At 39.2% G+C, this 23,983-nt stretch overlaps 1 protein-coding gene across 3 annotated transcripts in view; it reads right to left on the bottom strand.

Annotated features, from left to right (window-relative positions):
• Kiaa1429 (KIAA1429 ortholog) overlaps positions 1–23,983 on the bottom strand; it is a 69,681-nt gene that overhangs the window by 26,227 nt on the left and 19,471 nt on the right. For all 3 annotated transcript variants that reach the window (XM_005381810.2, XM_005381809.2, XM_005381811.2), the window contains exons 6-11: positions 18,099–18,221; positions 17,018–17,287; positions 13,091–14,231; positions 7,370–7,861; positions 5,775–5,929; positions 2,894–2,976 (exon numbers count right to left, since the gene is read on the bottom strand). In XM_005381810.2, coding sequence (XP_005381867.1) covers positions 2,894–2,976; positions 5,775–5,929; positions 7,370–7,861; positions 13,091–14,231; positions 17,018–17,287; positions 18,099–18,221 — 2,264 coding nt within the window. The remainder of the gene's footprint in view (positions 1–2,893; positions 2,977–5,774; positions 5,930–7,369; positions 7,862–13,090; positions 14,232–17,017; positions 17,288–18,098; positions 18,222–23,983) is intronic.

A 23,983-nucleotide genomic window follows, 5' to 3' on the forward strand; every position in this document is an offset into this window, starting at 1 on the left:
GCAAGGTCGTGAGTTCGGTTCCCGGTACCGGAGAAAAACCAAAAAAAAAAAAAAAAATGTATGTGCAGGCTGGGCACGGTGGCACACACGGTAATCCCAGCATACAGGAAGCTGAGGCAAGAAGATCGTTGCAAGTTTGAGACCAGCCTGGGCTACAAAGTGAGCTGAAGGCCAGCCTGAACTGCACAGCTGTCTCAAAGACAAAAAACAAAAAACAATACGCTTGTGCAAGGCCCTCCTTAACATGCATATGCAAGGCCCTGAGTTCAATCTCTGGAAGGAAGAAAGGAAGGGACAGAGGGAGGGAAGGAGAGAGGGAGGCAGACAGGGAAGCAGGGAGGGAGGAAAGGAGGGTAAGCTTTAAGTTTACATAACTTTTTTTTTTTGTCTTTTTGAAACAAGGTCTTGCTATGGATTCAGGCTGGGCTTGAGTTCATTTCGTAGCCCAGGCTGGTCTTGAACTCGCAAGGATCCTCCTGCCTCAGCCTCCTGAGTGCTGGGATTACAGGTATGTGCCACTACATCCAGCTACATATAACATTTTACATTTACTTATGTATAGTATATTTAAAACATAAGGCATAGAGCTAAAGAAGATTATCAAAATTATATTCTCTTATACATATGTTAAACTGTGAGATACCACACAAAAAGAATTGTACAAATATAGTATATTTAAAGTACTAACACAAAGCTAATATACAGAAATCTGTAAGACTCTGTATTGAGTTTAATAACTTTCTATATACCTACTTTATACGTCTTCTCTCCTAAAAAGGGAGCAAAGACTGTATTTTAAGAGCTCTATAGTACAAAGGCTCTTTCAAAACAGGGAAACAAGGAAAGTTTTTGGATTATATAGATACATTTTTTGAAAGAGGTTGTTTTTTTTCTTTTTCTTTTTTTTTTTTTTTTGGATACCGGGAATTGAACTCAGGACCCTGTGCTTGCCAGGCACGCACCTCTACCACTGAGCTATATCCCCAGCCCCTGAGATACACTTTTTAAAATGCCAAAGCCGGGGATATAGCTTGGTGGCACAGCGCCTGCCTGGCAAGTGCAAGGTCCTAAGTTCGATTACGGCACAAAACAAAACAAAACAAAACAAAACAAACAAAAAAAGAAAAAAAGAAGAATCACATTTTTTAAAATGCCAATACCAACAGCAGCATGGTTAGAGGAAAAAGAAGGCTGTCTTGTGTCCTTAGCATCTGCCCATGCTATATCCTGACAACAAACAGTGGTATTACATTGTCATAGCTTCCACAGGTGAGCACTATAAACATTTTTAAAATATAGACAGAAATCACATTTAAAAGATTCCTATACCAACTTCTAAGCTTCCAAGTATAATTTTTTTAGGAGGATAACAATGGCTAATACATTGTATATTTTTATCTTTAGTCATTCCGAGTACAAGATATAAGCATTTAACTGTCCAAAAAATATGAGCACAAACATTTCTTCTCAATGAACTAAGAGAAATTAGAAGTATAATCATCTTTTTATATATATGTTTTGTTTTGTTTTGTTTGTTGCTTTTCCCTTCCTTCTTTTCTCCATCTCTCATCTCAGTTTCCAAGTATCATCTTTTTTTTTGGTACTGGGAATTGAACAGGGCCTCACGCTTGCCAGGCAAGCGCTGTGCCACTGAGTTACATTCCCAGCTCCAAGTATAATCTTAAAAAAAAATAAATTCCTACCTCATATGTTTTCCACTTTAGGTGATCTTTCCCTCTCATTTTTTCTTAGAATTCTACAAACTACACAAGGCAACAGAGAGCCAAAGAGTAAAGTTTCAGTCTTGGATCAACTGATTTTAGTACATCACGGGATGAGAGCTCCTTATGATAATCATGATCAAAGATAAGGATTTATACAAAAATCAAACTTTTGATTACAATAAGTAATTCCTTTTTCTAGAACTTAAAAAACCACAACTTTCTAGAACTGCACTCCTTACTAAATACTTGTACTCACACCACTTGATATTTACTGATGTCCTATTAATCATCACACTGTCATGCACAAACATCCAAAATGCATGAATGCATAAATTCACAGTTATTAACTGTCCTCCTGCTAAACAGAAGACAAAATAATGAAAAGCTCCAGATATCATTTAAAGCAAAGAGCCAAGAAGACAGAGAAACATGATGGCATCACAGAAGGTAAAAGTACTCTTAGGAGAGATACAGTGACAGAAAAGACAAAGGCATAAACATTAATGAAGAACAATTTGAAGCAGACAAACCAAAACAGTTTTTTGTTGTCAGGTCAGAACAGCAACAGGTGGTTCATTCTCTCTCTCTCCCTTTCTCTCTCTCTCCCTCTCTCCCTCTCTCTCCCGCCCCACACACCCCTCAAGAGCTACATGAGGTCATCATTCCAAGTTCACACTGCCTGTCCACCTTAAAACTTCTACACATTGAAGTCCCCTTTAGTCCTCATTCTCATTCTTATGTTAAACCTGGATCAACCAAGAAGCAAAAATAAATAAAATTTAAAACAACAGGAAACAACAATCCACTGATTTCATTACTATAAATTACTTAAATTTTATCTGAACTTGTTCACCAATACTATTATGAATTTCATAAATCTCACTGACTCTAGCTTTTATGAATTATTTCAATTCCAAAAAGACTATCCCAAATTAACACCAGAGAGAATAAGCCCCCATGCTGCAATTATCTGGAATCGGTCCTGTCAATTTTCAGCTAAATATTTCCAGGAAAATTCTTTCTCACTAATTAAAGTTTAACAGGAATAGTTATATGCTATATTACCATAGCATTTGCATTTAACTTTATCTATACAAGTGATCTAATGCATTATCACTACATACTACCATGAAGTTCCATAACATCAAAAACTTGTAAGCTTTACTTACCTGTTTAACATATTCAATTAGGTTAGGGATGCAGTTAATTTCAAATCGAAGGTTTTTCAGAGGTTCAAGCCATTTGCCAAGTTCTAAAAAACAAAAAGAGTAATCTGTAATATTTAAAAATAAAGGCCATTATAATAAAGTAGTAGTATATTTTTAAAAAGAAAAACATTAGCTCTGCATTGATTTCAATACTAAATTCTGTACAAGAATGAACTTGTATCTAATTATTTAAACAAGCACTAAAATGGAACAGAAATGCAGGCCTATTGTATTGGTTCAAAAATAAGAAGTGACTACTCTACATGATTTCTGAGAACTTAAATGTATAAATGCTTAAACACTTTATCTAACAAAAATGAATTTTTGCAATCAGTTTACAACATTACAAAACAGACTGATAAAAGACTGCTTACAAATTAATACTCTTTATTCATCTACCTATGCTGCTGACCACACCCCTCAAAACAAATTGTAGGCAAAATGTATAAAATGTATTAAATGTATTTATTTCAGCAGGGTATGGTGGCGCACACCATGCACTTGAGAGGCTGAGGCAGGAGGATCATTGTGAGTTTGAGACCAGCCTGGGCTGCAAAGTGAGTCCAAGACCAGCTTGAACTGCACAGCGAGAACTTCTCTCAAAGAGCAAAAAAAAAAAGTATTTCTAACAGGATCAAATCCATTAGGAAACAGTTTTTAAGTACCTTTTAACATGAAATTTTAGTTCTGTCAATTTAATTTGCCTTTATAAACTTAAAAAAAATTACTATCACCTCAAATAGACAGCAAACTCTAATTTAAAACATAAGTGAAATATACCATTTACTGTAATCAAAACAAAACTCCCCAAGAATCTACACACCATAGTACCTAAACCCTACCTCCCACTCCAAATTTTTGTTTTGTTTTTGACATAGTGTCTTCCTGTGTAGCTTAGATTGGCCTCAACCTTGTGGTCCTCCTGCCTAGGCTTCCCAAGTGCTGGGACTACAAATATCTACCATAAGATCTGCCTCCAAAAATGTTTTTAGAAAAGCATTCCACCAGTTTCAGACACTCTATAGGTATGACTAAAGGAAACCAAAATTATTAGTGGTCTCTCTCTTTGGAACTGTATTTGTCCAGAAGCTTCTATCTGCGCACATCTTAGTTTTTCTCCTGGTGTGTTTTCCTTCTTTGTTTTGAGACAAGATTTTGCTATGTAGTCCAGGCTGGCCTTGAACTTGCTTTTGTAACTTGGGCTGGCCTCACAAACTCAAATGATCCTCCTACCCTGGCCTGCCCAGTACTGGGATTACATGTGTGTATCACCAACCCTGACTTCCCACGCATATATAACTTAAGTCTTTCATATATACAGAATATACAGCTCAAATCAAAGAATAAACTGGGTGGGGTGGCACACATCTGTAACCCCAGCACTCAGGAAGCTGGAGTAAAAAAATCGCCATAAATTCAAGGCCAACCTGAACTACATAGTGAGAGCCTGTGTCAAAAAAAACAAAAAAGGAAGGGGCCGGGGATATAGCTCAGTGGCGTAAGTGCCTGCCTGGCAAGTGTAAGGTTCTGAGTTCAATTCCCAGAACCAAAAAAGAAAAAAAAGGCTGGGGATATAGCTCAGTTGCACAGGGCCTTCCTGTCAGGCACAAAGTCCTGAGTTCAATTTCCCAATACAAAAATAAATAAATAAATATAAATTAAGAATAAAAACAATTTTTTAAAGTGCACCCATTACCTAGAAAAAGCTGTAAAGCATTAATAATGCCTTTGAAAATATCATGTGCACTCCTTTGATATGGGCATACTTGGGGGGGGAATCTACTATGGAAACTTGAGTTTACTATCCAAGTTTGTTGTTTTTTTTTCTTCCCCCAGTACCGGCAATCGAACTCACGACCTCACACTTGCCAGGCAGGCACTGTGCCACTGAGCTAAATCCCCAGCCCCTACTATCCAAGTTTTTACTGCAGCCACCACAATACATAACATTTTACAATTTAAAAAAGAGGTCACATTCCGCTTTACAGCATCTTTACAATGTTTACTCAGTGCTATCAAGTTTTGTACTTGATAAGATCAGGAAGCTGATAGACTGAAAAATTTAAAAATCATGATTAGTTACCTTAAACTTTTCCAAACTGCCTACAAAAAGTTTGCTATAAACTTTACTCAATATACATTTATATATTTTAAATAAAGTTTGCCAGGTGTGCTGGCACACACCTGTAATCCCAGGACTCAGGAGTTTAGTGAGGCCAACCTGGGCTACAAAATGAGTCCAGGCCAGCCTGAACTACATAGTGAGAGCCTGTGTCAAAAAAAAAAAATTAAAAATAAAAAAAAAATAAAGTTTATATTCATTATCCTTTACTTTTTCCATCCACAAACAGACCTCTAAGTTATAACAGTATTGAAGCAGGAGGATCATTGTGAGTTGGAGACCAGCCTGGGCTACAAAGTGAGCTCAAGGTCAGCCCAAACTACACAACGAGATGCTGTCTCAAAAAGACAAAAAAAAAATTATAACCATATAATGCACTTAGAACAGAGAGAGAGACAGAGAGAGACAGACAGAGAAGAGAGTGAATGTGCCTGGCATGGTGGCACACACCTGTAATCCCAGTACTTGGGAGGCTGAGGCAGGAGCGAGGCCACGAGTTCAAGGCCAACATGAACTACATAGCAAGACCTTGTCTCAAAAAAAAGTAAAACCAGTAATATTAGGTATAATGAAACATGATATTAAACTGCTAAGAAGAGATACTACACTTGATCTTAGCCAAAAGGCCAAAAAGCGATAATGAAACATGACAGAACATTACATTTAAAGGTTTTTCCTAGCACATATGAAAAATGCTCAAAATAATTTCAGATACTATACCTTGCAATTTAGCATTATTTTCATCTGCTTTACAAAGCTTCAAGAGAGATGCTGCATGTTGTTCTAACATCTGGACATCGCTGGAAGACTGAACCACCACCAAAATAAGTATGCATGCATAATTATAAGCTACTGACTTCTTAGACTTGGAATCGCTGAAACAAAATAAGATTTTTAAGTTTGGGGTACAAATACAATCTTTAGGAACAATTATAAATGTTACTTTCTATTTGGTTTTGGACAACAAGGAAATTTACAATGAAACATGACTGACTTCTTGAAGACAAGAAATCAGACTTTACAATTCACATCCAATTCACCTGAAAACTCTACTGAACAGTAAATCCTCCCTTAGTACCCATGAGCACTGAGCCCAGAGATCCCCAACAACAGAATCCATGAAGGGGTAAGTCCCTCTGAAATGACCACGTCTGCACATCTTCTACACGCACCTGCACCTAACCTTATCTGCACATTACTTACAATACCTAATACAATGTGAACGCTATTCAGCTGTTGTACTGTATTGTTTAGGGAACAATGACAAGAAAAATAGTCTCAATATTCTAAATATTTTCAATTCATGGTTGGTTGAATCCACAGAACCAAACCCATAGATAAGGAGAGCTGACTGCATATAAAAATAAACACACATTACAATGAAGCAAAATGCCATCAAGAACAGAACAATGAAATAGTAACAGGTATGTTTCATTAACAATAAACTAGAAAAAGGCACACTTCACTGGTCTCCTTTAAAATCTTCATCCACTCTGGGTAAACAGGAACAAACGTGATCACCTGCCATCACCACTCAGTCTTCCGTCAATGCACCATTGGGACAGAGTCAGGCACAGAAGCCACTTAGCTGCCTTTCATGGCCCCACAGGAGACTCATCACTCAGAGTCATATCCAGTCCCTGTGGTGAGGGCGGCTATCTGGGTGCTACTGCCTTGACATGAGCTAGGCAGAGGGGATGTCTCTAATCGCACTCTGAAACCTCCAGCTTAAGAGTGCAGGCGCCTCAAAACCAGTACCATTCTCAACTCTCTCCATTCAGTCAAAACAATTCTGAAACCAGAGCACGTGACTGCATTAGACGGCAAGGACAGAAAACAGCAAAAAGGTGCCCTATATTCTTAAGGGTTATATACCCCTGGGCCGTAGGGTTCCCCTCTACACAAATCAGCAGAGGTGTCCAGCTGCAATCTTTGTCAACACCACAAGCTCACAGAAAGAAACTACTAAAAGGTTCACTGCATTGCTTTGTAACTCCAACTTGTATTTGAGAGCCTGTGTCATCCCAATTCTTAACGTGTTATATGTTATGTCAAAAAGTTAGAGTCTGATTTTAGAGAAACAGCTCTTTAAAAGAAACTGGGGCCAGGCGTGGTGGCACATGCCTATAATTCCAGCACTTAGGAGGCTGAGGCAGGAAGACTGCTACCAGTTCGAGGCCAGCCTGGGCTACAAAGTGAGTTCAAGGCCACCCAGAACTGCAGAGTGAGATCATCTCCAAAGGCAAAAAACAAAACAAAAAACATGAGTGATCTAGTTTTCTAACACAACTAAAAATTTAAGAAACAAAAATTACCCTAAGGCTTCCTTGGAATAGTACTCCATTAGAGTAATGAGACTTTGAAGATTTTTGTCGAGACTGAAAACATGGCCAACAGCTGATCTTCCCACAGGATTAAAAGTAATCAGATAGAGATTGTGAAGGGTTCCCAAGAGATCGGAATGGTCCGTCTCCTCACTGGCTGTACAGCGCTGGAAATGGCTGAACAGCTCTGTAATGCACTGCAGCGTCTGAGTGGAGTCCTGCAGCCACAAGGCAAACGCATCATCGATCACACCGTCAGACTGGAGGCCTTCCTCTTCATCTTGGTCATACAGGTGACACAGCGCTCTGATCAACAAGTTTGTTGCTTCGTATTCTGACATAAAAAAAAGGAGACCCTTCTGTGACTGTGCAAGAAACTTTAGAACATCTTTCGTTGCTTGCAGCACACCAGGGTGGGCACTTGTGACTGGAATTGACAGAAGCAAGGTGACCAACTCCAAGAAGTGATGACTGTGAAGATACCTGCGGAAAAAGGACGTGTGTCAAGTACATGCAAAGCAGCCTTCATTTACTCAACGCTCACCAAACAGGACAAAAGTAAAAAACTGTCATGCCTTAGTCCTCCCCCTCAGACTTGCACTACTTTAACTGCAATAATAATAATACAACAATCATAGTAACAACAACAATAATAATAATAATGTGCAAGTTTTCTCTCACTGGGCCAAATACATTAAAATTCTGTAAAGCTCTCTCCTAGCTAATGATTCAAGAGATATTTAATAAAATTTCTCCTAGATAATATTCAGTATTATGCTCAATAACTGCTGGTAGGTTTTCTCTTTCTGGAGTTAACTCTGACTCTAAATTCTGGACCTGCTGCGCATGGTGGCACACGCCTATAATCACATCACTCAGGAGGCTGGGCTAGGAGGATCACTTAAGTTCAAGGCCAGCCTGAACTACATGGCAAAACCCTGTCTCAAAAAAAAAAAAAAAAAAAAATTCTTGGCCTTCTCTTTGAGCTACTTGTCAAGTACCATGTTCCTACCCTACTCATGACATATCAGATATGTGAATCAGGATCTCTCAGAAAAATATAGTATATATAATATTAATTATATTATTAACTTATTAATATAAGTTATGGCCAGGTATGTTGGCACACACCTAAAATGCCAGCACTCGGGAGGCTGGGGCAGGAGGATCACCGTGAATTCAAGGCCAGCCTGGGCTACATAATGAGTTCACATCTAGCCTGAACTATATAGCAAGACCCTGTCTCAAAAAAAGGAAGAAAAAAAGAGGAAAACACATATTAGATTTACTATAGACCTGAAATAACTTCTAATTTACTACAGACCTGAAATACTACTTCTAATAAAGAAAAAACTTCAAATTATCAACTTCAGTATTTGAATAGTTAACCCTGCCATACACAGCACAGCACTCTTTTATCAAATCTAAGAACTATTCTTTCCAGTTTTAGACGAAGCAGTCTGAAACTTACCTACCACTTCAAAATAAAGACCAATGATACTGACAACCTCTTTGAGCATCAGTTTCCTTACCTGTATGGATTTCCTTCCCAGAGACCCTACCAGATTTAACAAAAATTTTTTTAAAACTTCAAATTGCGCAGAAAAATCTTCCTAAACAAGCTGAGTATGGTACACACTAGTAACCTAGTACTCAGAAGGCTAAGACAGGCAGATCACCTCAAGTTCGAGGCCTGCCTGGGATACAGAGTAAGAACAACAACAACAACAAATCTACCTAAACATTTTTTAATTATAAAAGAAGAGCAGCTTAATATGTTAATTTTGAATTAGGAAAAGGTCCTAATTCTTTGACTCTTAAACTAAACAAAAATACTTGTTTTTTGTTTGTTGTTTTTTGAGACAGGGTCTCACTATGCAGTTCAGGCTGGCCTCAAGCTCACTTTGTAGCCCAGGCTGGTCTCGAACTCACAATGATCCTCCTGCCTCAGCGTTCCCAGTGCTGGGATTACAGGTGTGCGCCACCACACCCGGCCTTGAATAAAAATATTTGAAAGTCTGATTCTTCACAGTTGTAGCCACTGCAAATAGTGATAGACATTTCTGCAAACATCTGCCAAAACTTCTTCTTACTTCTTAGTAGGTGACAGGCCAGAACTTACTTATCAACAGCTAAAACTGACCTTTCCATTCCATTATTACTTCAACTCAAGTTTCTATGATGATACTCACATCATATTCATCACATCTGTATCATGATATTCATGATAATAATACATAAATATCACAATACAATAAGCACCACCCAGGGACTCCTTACTATAAACCCAAACATAACTCAAGGATATAAAACTCTGTGGCTGGATGTGGTGGCACACACACCTGTAATCTCAGCACCTAGGATCGCCACGAGTTCAAGGCCAGGCTGGGCCACATAGTAAGTTCAAGACCAGCCTGGACTACACAGTGAGACCTTGTCTACCTTACAGACTGGTGAGCAGTTAACGCAGTGGGCCTCAGTCTCACCCTTAGGCTCTCTCGCAAGGCTGGCCTCTGGGAACGTGGATCTGGGGAGAGTGCCTCGCCCCAAACGTTAAGAATGGTTCACTGCAGCTAAGTTATTTATGCAAACGATTTGTTTGATGCCCAACTCCTGCCTGCCTTCCGGAGTCTAGAATTCTGGAACATCACGGTAGTAAACAAGTACATGGCTAGACCTCAATACAAATCCTGGGTGCCGAAATTAGTTTGATATAATCCTTCTACATTGTACACATACATCAAAACATCACATTAAATATACACAATTACTTTTCAGTTAAAAATAAAAATAATGACTTTTTAAAAAACCTAAGCACGAGATTCTAAGCACAGGTAACACTTCACGCGTGCTGTCACAACCTGCTGAAGGAATGAAGCAGGTCTCTCGTGACTCCCACTGAGAGAAAGCTGGATGCGTGTGACTAGCTTCCCCAGACTTTGGGCGCTATACCATATTCCCCTCAGGTCATGCTTTGCTGAGTACAACTATACGCCGAATCCTGAGAGTCCACCTCAATAATCTTGGGGACCCCAAAATAGGTCATTCGAGCCTTGCTATCACTTCAAACTAATCCTTTCAAAATATAATTACTCTCCTTCCAAAATTCACTCTTCCTTCAAATGTACTAGTTTCTACCAATAAAACCAGAGTTCTCACTGTCACACTGGCGAGAAACCTCCAACACTGCTCACTCTTCCTCGCTTTCTCTGTCCTACGAGGTCCCCAAATCACGTCCTAGTAATTTCTCTCATAACTCTCTCAATATCACCACAATAATCTGTCCTTCCCCTCCTGAGAAGCACCAGGTCAAGTACTCTAGGTCAAGTACTTAATAACTACTTCCTAGAACCTTTAGCTTATTTACATTACATAACTGTGGCTTCTTTCCCATAGCAATGTGTCTTGCAACAAAAATTTTCAAACCCTACTTCAATCAGATCTGCTTCTCCAAAACATTCAAGATCTTCCCATTTCTAAAATTACAATTAAAACTCCCTAGTGCAGCATCAAAGGCCCTTTGTTTCCCCCAGGCTCACACCCTAACAAACCTGAGGGGATAGCATTTAATACACAGGTTATTACTAGTTTCTCTCAGTGACTGAAAGGATCCCCTCTTACATCCATTATACTAAGTCACCCTTAGTATATGATTTTACTTCCATTTTATTGAAACTGAAGATATCAGAAAGATGAACTGGCTCAATTTTTTTTTTTTTTTTTTTTGAAGACCATCTTGCTATGCAGTGCAGGCTAGCCTTAATCTCACAGAGAGATAATCCCAGTGCTGGGATTATAGGCGTGTGCTACCACGTCTGACTCCACTGACTTTTTTTTTTTTTTTTTTGGTCTTTTTGAGACAGGGTCTTACTATGCAGTTCAGGCTGGCCTTGAGCTCACTTTGTAGCCCAGGCTGGTCTCAAAATCACAACGATCCTCCTGCCTCAGCCTCCCGAGCCCTGGGACTACAGGCGTGCCCCACCACGTCCAGCTTCCACTGACTTTTTAAATAAGTTAATTCTTTCCAGCCTCAAATGTGCTCTTCTATTCCTAAAAGAATGAAACTCTTCCTTTTTTACCGCAGCATCTCCTTCTCAATGCTATCCCATTTCTATTTTCCCTCTCAGCCAAGAATTTAAAATAATATCTTCACTTCCCAGTGACTTTTCACCTACACTTCCTGTTCCACCGCTACATTAAACTGCTGTGCCAAAGCTCCACCTGCAATCCACTGTGCAAAATCCCTTACAGTATTTCCTGTCCTCACGTGCTCCATTTCTCACTTGACACAGCAGTCCTGTCACAGGTTCCTGAAACTATCTTCTCCTACGCTGCCCACCACCTACACAATCTACTCCCCATGGGTCTATCCTGGCCACCTCCCACTACCCAGTCTGTGGGAGCTGCTGATAACAGCCTGAGTCTCACTTTGGGTCGCTACCTTTCTTTCTCAGAGCTTTCTCTATAGCCAATAAAGAGTGCTCAGACCACAAGCAGGAAGGCGTTAAAGCCCCTGGCGGACAACCTTCAGCACTAGAAGAAAGGAACGCCGCTGCCTGAGTCACTCAATGGAAGAAGTAGACACTTTAGCCAATTCCTCACCCAGTAGATGAGTACCAATTATTCACAGCAGTAAGTTTAAAAAATGTACTTCCCTGGCTTTTCTTTGTCCTCGTCTTACTCTCCTAACATTTCCTGACTCCTAGGGCAACCTCTCAAATGGAGAACTTGCACTCCAGGCTGACTCACATTATGCTGTGGGGAAAGACAACCTTTAGCTAAAACAAAGAACGGCCAGGTAAAGAGCTGAGTGGAGGGGCTGGGGATTTAGCTCAGCGGCACAGCACCTGCCTGACAAGTGCAAGGTCGTGAGTTCCATTCCCGGTACTGGAAGGAAAAAAAAAGAGCTGAGTGGACAAGTACCCCATTTCCTGGTAATGCACTTCACCTAGATTAAGACAAAAACTATCCACAGAAATAAATAATAATAAAAATCCCAGGGGCTGAGAATATAGCTCAGTGGCATAAGTGCCTACCTGGCAAGCGCAAGGTCGTGAGTTTGATCCCCAGTACCGGCAAAAAAAAAAAAAAATCCTGTGCTTCCATTTCGTTATTAGAAAATTATCTGGAGACAGCATGCCAAAAAGGCCAAAAACAAAGTCTCAGAAATTAAAACAAAAAAGTACTGTGGATACTGTGCCCAACAATGGCCAATGGCAAAATTTTACCAACAGCTAACAGGAGAGCTGGACAAAGAAACAAGAGGTAATGGAATCTTAAAGACACCCTTAAACAGGACTGTGAAATTAAGACAGCAAAGTAAAATTTTATCTTATAGTGTATCCAAGTAAAACAAAGGATTTCCCACAGAAAAGCTCTCTCCTTTCACCACCGCCCCTTTCTACCACCTCCCAGAAGCAATTAAGCAGTTTCTCACTTATTCTCGTCAGACACAGTTATACAAGCACTGCTAATTATTTACTATCACTTACTTCACCATTATTATCCTCATTCTGCTTTACATCCTGCCTAACACAAGAGAGTCTCACTCACAGTAACGTGTATCTCAGTTTCACTACTGAATATCTACTCTGAATTATCAAGTATGTCTACATGGAGTATGCCTACCTACAAACAGATGAAAAACACAATCACCACACAAAGGTGTCCCCAGTGATTTGGGAGTGCATGTCCCTAAAACAGATGTCTTACCTAAAGAGAACAGGGTATGGATCATCCCTCTCTGGAGGACCAGTGATTCGTGCCATCGTTGGGAAAGACTTAACAGGAGGCTGGATCATTGTATGAGGGGCAGTTTCCATTAAATGAAAAACTTCTTCTAGAAGGTTAATAAGCCTCTCTAGTTCGCCTTCACTTATATTTGAGGATTCCAAAAGATCCATGTCCATAGAAGCTTCTACCTCATTTTCATATTCTGGGTTTGTTCTCTCAAGTCCAGCATCTGGGTCCTGATCAGGTTCACTGTGGTTAGGTACAGCTGAAGTCTTCTCTGCTAAATGGTCACCGAGTCTTTTAATCTCTGACAAGATTTCATAGAAATGGCATTTTTGCAGAATAGCTGAACCAGCGGTGACAACCCTCACAGTCTGATCTAAAAGTATAAGCTCCAGAAGTCTTTGATAGCCACTTTTTTCACTCTGCCTACTTCTTAAAAAAGCTTCCATTCCTTCTGTCATATTAATAACACTGTCCAAAGCTTTAAAAGCATTTAACTTAAGAGAAGATGAGACATGATCAGCAAATAGGAGCTCAAACAACACATCGATCACTCCTGCTTGTAGCAGTCCGATGACTCCAAGGGAGCCACACTCTGCTAGGGAGGACACCAACTTGGTCCCAGCTTTCAGCTGTCGGACATTTAAAGCGATGGGCTGGCGAAAGGCTACTTGCAAATTTAAAGCCTGCATTGTCCAGTCTACCAACTGGCCAAGGGCATCTTGTTTTGTGTTTTTCAACTGCAAATAGCTTAATCCTTTTATTATTAAACTTGGAATTTCTTCTAAAGCTGTTACCCATTTTGCACCTCTATCTTCCCGATATAAATCTAGTAGTTCCGTTAACTTCACTGAGGCTTCTATTGCCCCTGAATTTTCTTTATCTGGACCTTGTTCTTTCATTCTGCTGATTTCAATTTCAAAAGTAGTCTTATATGGACAGCTGAAGTATAGGAGCGGAACCAGCTCCCTGTCATATGGATCGTATGTCATGGGAGGAACAGAAGCTAGGTCTTCAGCAGTGTATTCAACATCAAAGTTTGGGTACTTAAATGTTTCACGTTCCAAGTCAGCAATTCCATCTTCATCACTGGAAATTTGTTCATAACCATCATCCCCTGAAAATTAGTTTAAATAATAGTTAAGTATTACATTACTGGTATTTAATGCATAAAATTGGGTTGATCAAAAGCACAGTATGTAAAAACAAGTGTGGCAAACATTAAGAGGTAATGATTTCTTCAACAAAACAAATTCCTGCCCCCAGTCATATCAACAGCTACTAACTTCAGAATTTCTAGTGGAACAATTATGAATAAACTTCCTAAGCAAACTTGTTCAGCTTTAAAACAATCTGTAAATTCCTTGCTGAAAAAAAATTACAAATGCCTCAAAGTAACAAAAATACCTTTCTCAGGAGGGAAAATTTTGCCCTATTGAGATTGCTTTTGAATAAAATCCAAAAAACTAGTGGGCAAAAATTAGTAAAGTTACATTAAAATTAACACCACAAATGCAAGGTTAAATCAAGTATTTCCAGGAAAAATTCCATGCTCTTTTTAAATTATATACTCAATTTTTACTCTTCCTGCACTTACCAGTCATACAGTTTCCTAGGTCTGTGTTACATTTTTTTAGGAAAATCTGTTCATTTAAAATGTTCAGCTTGGGGGCTGGGGATTTAGCTCAGCGGCAAAAGCGCCTGCCTGGCAAGCGCAAGGTCGTGAGTTCGGTTCCCAATACCGGAGAAAACCCCCCCAAAAAAAAATAAAATAAAATAAAATAAAATGTTCAGCTTAGGCCAGGTGTGGTGGCGCACGCCTGTAATCCCAGTACTCGGGAGGCTGAGGCAGGAGGATCACTGTGACCTCAAGGCCTGGCTGGGCTACAAAGTGAGTTCAAGGCCAGCCTGAGCTGCAGTGAAACCCTGTCTCAAAAAAGGCAAAAAAATAAAAAATTAAAAATAAATAAAATGTTCAGCTTTACCAAAGCAAAGCTTTCTTACCATCACATATATGCAGCTTTTTCTATACCAAAAAAAAACAGAAATAAAGACATAAAACTTGCAGGTTTTACTAACACTACTATTGCTCTCTGTGATAAAATGGAGATGAGCAATAATAGCCTAGGAAAAAAAGGATTCTATTTACCATTCTTGTGCATACCCTTATCAAAACACTCTTATCAAAAAGAAAAAAATTTTTGCCAGGGATACAGCTCAGTGGCACAAGTGCCAGCCTGGTAAGCATGAGGTCCAGAGTTTGATTCCCAGTACCAAAAAAACCCCAAACAGTTTATAAGGCTCTGGCCCTGAGACAAACCAAATGTCTCATATTAAAAATCAAATTAGGGGCTGGGGATTTAGCTCAGCGGCAAAAGCGCCTGCCTGGCAAGCGCAAGGTCATGAGTTCGGTTCCCGGTACCGGAGAAAAACAAAAAAAAAAAAATCAAATTAGCCGGGCGTGGTGGCGCATGCCTGCAATCCCAGCACTTGGGAGGCTGAGGCCAGAGGATCGTTGCAAGTTCAAGGCCAGCCTGGGCTACAAAGTGAGCTCAAGGCCAGCCTGAACCGCATAGCGAGACTCTGTCTCAACAAGACATACATACATACATACATACATAGATAAATAAATAAATAAATAAATAAATAAATAAATAATCCTCTCACTAACTCACTTTCTCTGCCAAATTGTCCTGATTTAAGAAAACTGGCTGAAAGTAACTACTATTTGCCAATCACATGCAACAAATCTAAAAACAAGTATCTGGTAATCTGGGAATGGAGAAAGTTAAGAAAAGTTACCACTCTAACTGTAACCCAACTGCTTGTGTACTGCGTAAAAGGGTCTCTGTAATTCTAAAGCACCTCATCTTTTTTGTGTAGAAAAAAAACCAAGGCAGACGCTATCATTCTGCATACATGCTTTAACATTAAATGCCACTTCTTGCGCCAGGCGTGGGGGCGCATGCCTGTAATCTCAGCACTTGGGAGGCTGAGGCAGGAGGATTGTTGGAAGTTCGAGACCAGCCTGGGATACAAAGTGAGCTCAAGGCCAGCCTGAACTGCATATCGAGACCCTGTCTCAAAAAGACCAAAAAAAAAAAAAAAAAAAAAAAAGCTACTTCTTGGGCTAATTAAGTCAATTAATTCAAATCACTCACTTTCTGCTTTCAAATGAAAAATACTTAATTATTTTAAGTATTATTCTCTGAATTATTTTAGGTTGCAGGCCTATTATAAGGACCGCAACATACTATCATACAGCCTTGGCTAGCTGAGACTTTTCCTCCTAAATTTCTAAAAATAATATAGCACTTTGCTAAAATATCTAAATATCAGACATCTTTTAGAATTCCACCCAGCTTAAAATCCAACTCCTTACTCTGAAAACAGCCATCAAATCTGGCACAAGTGTTCGTTACTACATGACCATTTCCCTAGCCAAAGCTGATTGCACCAAGGGGGCAGCTCATACTGTGACAAGCTGAACAGAAACTCCCAGAAAACTGGAAATGGGACTCAGCTACAGCCAGGCAGTTTATGCGAGTTAAACAGAGGAAATGAAAGCTGTGGGGCAAATAAACAACAGTTGACAGAATAAAACAGACATACAAAATGAGATAGAAATCTCGTTTGTGCTCATGTCTTAAGGCTTAGCTACAGAATCCTTGGGTTTCTTAAAAACTCATTTATTAAGGCTGAGGCAAGAGGATCATTGCAAGTTTGAGACCAGCCTGGGCTACACAGTGAGTTCAAGGCCAGCCTGAACTGCATAGGGGGACCCTGTCTCAAAAAGACAAAAAAAGCCCAAAAAATTATTTATCTTTGCTATAAACTCTTTTGTACCGCTAAACTGAGATCTAGTTAGTTTTTAATACTTAAAATCAAAAAGTCCTAACACACCTTCACCTTCCTCATCCTCTTCACCTTCTTCTTCATCTTCCTCTTCCTCTTCAGGGATACTGTCTACTGTGTGGCGGTCATCCTCATCCTCATCCTCTTCTTCCTCTACATCCACATCATCCTCATCATCTTCTCCTTCTTCTTGCTGTTCTTCTTCTACTTCTCCTTCATCAGAATACTGACCTTCTTGGGGAACAGAATTCCGGTCAGGAGAAATGGGCTCAAAATAATCTTCTCTATGGGGAACATCCTCCTCCTTGTCACCAGACACTGAAAAAAATGACATTTAAGGCACAGATTATTTTAATGGCTTAAATAACACAAAGTAACAAGACTAGATACTCCAGCTACTTAGTGGCATTTTGGATGATTTAGTTCATAAATACCCTTTTTAAAAAATGTCAGAATTATGTGCTTTTAAAAGACATTAAAAGCATACTTCAGGGGCTGGGGATTTAGCTCAGCGGCAAAAGCGCCTGCCTGGCAAGCGCAAGGTCGTGAGTTCGGTTCCCGGTACCGGAGAAAAACCAAAATAAATAAATAAATAAATAAAAGCATACTTTATACGTTGTGCTATTTTATGTTCTAGGACCAGAAGCTATTTTTTCCTTTTATCTATTAAGTAACTAGACAAGCCCAACATGGTGGTGCATGCCTGCAATCCCAGTACTTAGGAGTCCGAAGCAGAAGCAGCAGCAGAACTGCCACAAATTCAAGGTCAGCCTGGGCTACATAGTGAGCTCAAGGCCAGACTGATCTACATAGTGAGACTCTACCTCAAAAAAAAAAAAAAAAAAGTAACTATGTAGATTTTTATCACTTCCAGCACATGCTTATTTTTAACTGGTACTCATCTGCACATACCACTATAGAACATCAACATTCTATTTTCAAAGCCATGTTGGTACAGCTTCAAGTGAATTACTGATTTCTTTTTTACAAGTTCATTTGTCAACAGAAAACACAAAGGAATACTAGAGAAGATGAAAAAGCAGCACAGAGCATTTATTAAGATTTGACTACCATGGTCTAATTTTTTTCCTTCATTAAAAAGCACTCACAGCACTGACTTTAGTTATACCTGGCAAAGGCATAGGTTCATCTTCATCATCATCAGGGGGAGGGGGCCCTGGAGGAGTCCTTGGTCCTCTTGGCTGTGGTCTTGGAGGGCTTCCATTAAACTGATCTTCTTTCTCACCATCAGCTGGAGTTTTATTAGAGACAGGAAAAAATGTTCAAATTATTAAAGTAGAATAAAATGAATGTAGGAACAATGTTTTTTAACATTTAAATTTTCCATCTTCAGAATTTATTAGTAATATGAGCTTTTACTTCCTGGAGTCGTAACAGAAGTTCTGCTAATTAATCTATACTTTCGCAGAATTTCTATTTCCCATACCAAAATACAGTACATACTGTAGGGCCAGGAATGTAGCTCAGTGGCGCAGTGCCTGCCTGGCAAGTGCAAGGCCCTGAGTTCAATTCCCAGTACCAAAAAAAAAAATAATAATAATACTACAATGGTTGATACACTGTGTCAACTTGAAAAGTCTAAGAAGTTTAACTAACTCAGCAGTTCCACATCCAGGGGTGTGGAGGACATGCCACGACCCTCTAGGATGTTGTCCACTATGTCAACTTGAGAAGTTTGTAAGTTTAATTAACTAACTTATTTTAGAAGGGGCCAGGATCTTCACTTTGTAAACATCCTGAACCTGTGCAAAAGGAGGGCACAGAGATGGTGTGAGTGCTATACCCACCTGAGGGCAGGTAGCCTGCATACACTATAAATGAGAGGAAGAGATGTGCTCTTCCACTTTTGCTCTTGCTGCCTTTGCTGTCTTGTGCTGCCTTGAAATGTTGCCCCTGTGCCATGCCACCCTGCCTTGGAGCCAGCTGATTATGGACTGAAACTTCTACAAACTGTGAGCTAAATAAACCTTTGCTCTCTTAATTTTTAGTGTCAGGTATTTAGTCTCAGCAACAAGAGAAAAGTAAGATACATACATTCTTAGACATAATCCCAGAAAAATTAGAATTTATTTTCATGCAGGAAAATGTATACAAAATATTCGGCCTCGTTTATAATAGCTGTATTCAAAACAGCCAAAAATTGGAAACTACTCAAATGTCCTTTAATAATAGATCAACAATCAAATAAACTATGGACTGAGATGTGGATGTAGATCAGAGATAAGGCAAGTGCTTAGCATGCCCAATGCCCTGGGCTCAATCTCTAGTATGGGAGGTAGGGAGACAAGAGACATGACAACGGTCATCTACAGCATGTAATACTGTTCCACACTTAAAAAGAAAAAGACTAGTGACATACTCAATGAAGTAGGTGAACCATAAAGAAATTATATTACATGAAAAAAGTTCATCTTGGGTCTGGGAGTAGTTCAATGGCAGAGCAAGTGTAGAGTGTGAACAAGGCCTTAGGTTAATCCCAAGCACCATTTTTAAGAAAGTTAATCTCAAACAAATACTACACAATTCCATTTATGGAACATTTCTGAAATAATATAATTATAGAAATGATAAAGAGATTAGTGCTTGCCAAAGCTTACAGATGACTGGGATAGGATTGGCTATAAAGTAATAACACATTAAAAAGTATTTCAATAAAAAAAGAACAAGCAAACCTTATGATAGCATAGCAGAGTACCTTGATTATGATGGTTATACAAGGGTGGCTACAAAAAATATAAAACTGAGCCACACATACACACAGAGTGCATGTCTCATTAGTGATATCTAAACAAGCTCTACCAAGTTGGATCAAAGACAATTTTGTCATTTTGACAGCATACCATAGCTATATAAGATACTAACATTGAGGGAGGGTAAAAAGGACATAGATTTCCCTGTATGTTTCTTTAAAATCCCTTGTGAAGCTGTATTTACTTCAAAATAAGATATTAAAGAGCCGGAGGGGCTGGGGATTTAGCTCAGTGGCAAAAGTGCCTGGCAAGCACAAGGTCGTGAGTTCGGTTCCCGGTACCGGAGAAAAACCAAAAAAAAAAAAAAAAAGAGCCGGGCATGGCAGTGCATGCCTGTAATCCTAGCACTCAGGACGCTAAGGCAGGAGGATCATTATGAGTTCACGGCCAGCCTATGCTACAAAGTGAGCTCAGGGCCAGCCTGAACAGCATAGTGAGACCCTGTCTCAAAAAGAAAGATACTAAAAACATCCATTTATTATGTGTATTTTTAATTTTTTTTGAGACAGGATCTTGCTGTGTAACTCAGGCTGGTCTCAAATTTGTGGGGATCCTCCTGGCTCAGCCTCCCAAGCAATGGGATTATAGGTTTGTACCACCACTCCTGATTTAATTTTATTGAGGTTTTGGGTCACATATATTAACACATATAGTTTTATGTAAATGAGCTTAATTGTAGTTAGAAGGAAGAAAAAGGTTCTGGTGTTCTACTGCACAGAACTACAGATGATAATGTGCTATGTATATATTTTTAAATCTAAAAGAAAAGATTTAAAGTATTTTCATCATAAAGTAGTAATAATTATTTGAGGAGCTAGATACCTTGATTTGAATGTCACATATATAAAAACATCGACATAGGCCGGGCGTGGTGGCGTACCCCTGTAATCCCAGCACTTGGGAGGCTGAGGCAGGAGGATCACTGCTAGAGTTCGAGACCAGCCAGGGCTACAAAGTGAGCTCCAAGCCAGCCTGACCTACACAGCGATACCCTGCCTCAAAAAGACAAAAAAAAAAAAACTAAAAAAAACTAAAAACACCAACATGAGTAATTTCTATGAATCAGTTAAAAAATCTTAAATGAAATTAACAAATTTAAAGCGAGTTTATGTGTCAATGCTAAAACAAGTCAGTAAACTGAATAAAATCTCAGAGTAGCAACTATATATGTATGCCACTATGATAAGACTGAAGACACAAATATCAAACAAAACATGCTCTCTATGCATAAGAGGCTTACAATCTAGTAAAAAAGGACAAATAAGCACAGAAGAATGAAGGATTAACAGAAAAAGGAAAGATTCCCTCTTTACCAGGTAGATTATGAGAAAAGAAAAGTACAGTGTGTGTTCACCATCAGAGAAAAAGAGCTCACATTACATTATCATCTCAGGATTAGAAGAAATAAAGGTGATTTTATCTGTGCTTGTGAAACACTAACTGTAAGCAAAATATTTTTTCCCAGTGATCTCAATTACGATTTCAAAACATATTCCTGAATCCTCTTATTTCAACCCCTTATACCGATCAATACCAAGCAAGAAGAGACCCTAGGCAACACGAGCCCAGGTGCCTGTTTAACAGAAGGAAGGCAATTGACTTTATCTTTCTCATTTCTACCTAAAGAGTATAAGATTACCAAAAGTGGAAGAAATCCACATTAGTTAGGATTTATGCATCCAGGGGCCGGGGATATAGCTCAGCAGCACAAGCACCTGCCTGGCAAGTGCAGGGTCCTGAGTTTGATTCCTGGCACCAAAAAAAAAAAAAAATTTAAAATGCACTCCTGAAAATATTCCCTAACGTAAGTATTCTAGGAATACAAGACAAACTTCCTGACTATTTTTCATTTCTTTTGCCAAAAATTTTGTTTAAAAACCATGAATAAAAGCCAGATGTGGCCAAATGCAGTGGCACCCACCTACAATCTCAACCTCTCAGAAGGCTACAGCACAAGCTGTTCAAACTCAACCAATCTCACAATAAAAATAACAAGAGCTATGGGTGAAACAATATGAAAGCCCTGGGTTCAATCCTCAGGACCACACTAAAAATCAAAAAAAAAAAAAAAAAACACAACCACCGAGATGCAGTATTATTAACACATTTTAAAAGGGGAAGAAATTTATTTGGGTCAATTTTTTTAAAAAAGAGAAAAACAGCTGAGTGTGGTAGCACATACCTGTAATCCCAGCACTCGGGAGGCTGAGGCAGGAGGATCATTGCAAGTTTGAGACCAGCCTGGGCTACAAAGTAAGCTCAAGGCCAGCTTAAACTGCATAGCAAGACTCTATCTCAAAAACACACACACAAAAAAATAAATTTTAAAAAGGAAAGAAGAAAAATGTAAGCATTTTACTATAAAAATGAATTCCTCAATAGCATTCCTGTATAGTAACAATAAACCCACTGAGAAAGAAATTAGGGAAAAAATACCATTCATAATAACACCAAGAAAAAGTAAATACTTAGGAATTAACCCAAGGAAGTAAAAAACCTCTACAAAGAAAACTACCCTGAAAAAGGAAACCAAAGAGGACATCAGAAAGTGGAAAGGGTCCCTTGTTCCTGGGTAGGCAGAACCAATACAGTCACAATAGTCGTATTTCCAAAAGTCATGCACAGATTTAACACAAGCTCAATGAAAATTCCAACAGCCTCATTCACAGAACTGGAGAAAACAATCCTAAAATTCACATGGAGCCAGAAGAGACCCAGAAAAGCAAAATCAACCCTAGGTAAAAAGAGCAAAGTGAGAGAATCTCAAATTATATCATAAAGATACTGTAACAGAAACAGCACGGTACTGGCACACAAACAGACATGAGCGTCAAAGGAACAGACATAGGGTGCAGGTACAACCCCAAGTGCATTCAGCTACTTGAGCTCTGACAAAGGGGCCAAAAACGTATCGGGGAGAAAGGTCAGCCTCTTTAATAAATGGTGTTGGGAAAACTGGTTTCCACGTGCAAAGACTGAATCTAAACACACATCTCTCATCATGTACTAAACTAGAATCAAAATGGATCAAATGAATGTTAAAACAGAAACACTCACCCTGCTGGACAAAATAGGTAAAACTCTTCAAAGTCATAGGCTTAGGAAAAAAAAACACAAAAAACAAAGTCACAGGCTTAGGCAGGACTTTCTGAACAGAACCCCAGTTGCATAGGAAACAGTCCCAGGAATCAAAAAAACCGGATCGTATCAAATTAAAAGAGTTCTGCACAGGAAAAGAAATAATCCAGTGAAAAAACCTACAGAATTACAAAAAAGTTTTTGAGGGGCTCGGGATTTAGCTCAGCGGCCCAGCGCCTGCCTGGCAAGAGCAAGGTTGTGAGTTCGATTCCCAGTACCTGAAAACAAAACAAAACAAAACAAAAAAATAGAAAAAAATTTTTGCTGGTGAATCTTCAGAGGACTCAAAAGGGGCTGGGGACTTAGCTCAGTGGCACAGTGCCTGCCTGGCAAGCGTGAGGTCGTGAGTTCGATTCCTGGTACTGGGAAAAAAAAGAGGACTCAAAAGCTTAGCATTGCTAATCATTAGAGAAATGCAAATGAAAACAACACCGGGAGTACACCTTACCCAGAAAGAACGGCCATCACCAAGCAAATAATAACAGGTGTGGAAGAGGCTGCGGGGAGAAAGGAGCCCTGCCATACTGTTCACGGGGATGCAGACTAACACAAGTACTACAGAAACCAGGGCAGAGATTCCTCGAAAGTCTTACACTAGAAATGCTGTTTGACTTAGCTATCTTCCCTCGCGGCAACTTCCTAAGAGAGTTAAAGATATCATATTATGGTGATATAAGCATCCTGTTTTACAGCAGCACAATTTATAAAACTAAATCTTGGAAGAGGCCTATATGTCCATCAACAGATTAACAGATTTTTAAAATCTGGTATTTACACACAGTGGAGTACTGCTCTGCCATTAAAAAAAACTTGAGTCATTTGTAGGAAAATGAATGTACCCTGAGACTATAATGTAAAGTGAAGTAAATCAGACACACAAGCTTAAATACCACACGGTTTCTCTTATATGAGAAACCCAAAGTATAAATAAACAACAAAATGAAAGACAGATAATAGGAAGTAGGGAGATACATGTTTCTCAAAGAGGAAAGGGATCAAGAGATGGAGGAGGACAGAAGAAAGGGAGAGGGGATGAGAAAAGAAATTAAGACGTATTATTTACATGTACCAACTCCCCACAAGGAATGCAAACATTCTGTACTAC

Source organism: Chinchilla lanigera, unplaced genomic scaffold, assembly GCF_000276665.1.
Source record: "Chinchilla lanigera isolate Chin_1 unplaced genomic scaffold, ChiLan1.0 scaffold00016, whole genome shotgun sequence".
NCBI classification, from domain to species: domain Eukaryota; kingdom Metazoa; phylum Chordata; class Mammalia; order Rodentia; family Chinchillidae; genus Chinchilla; species Chinchilla lanigera.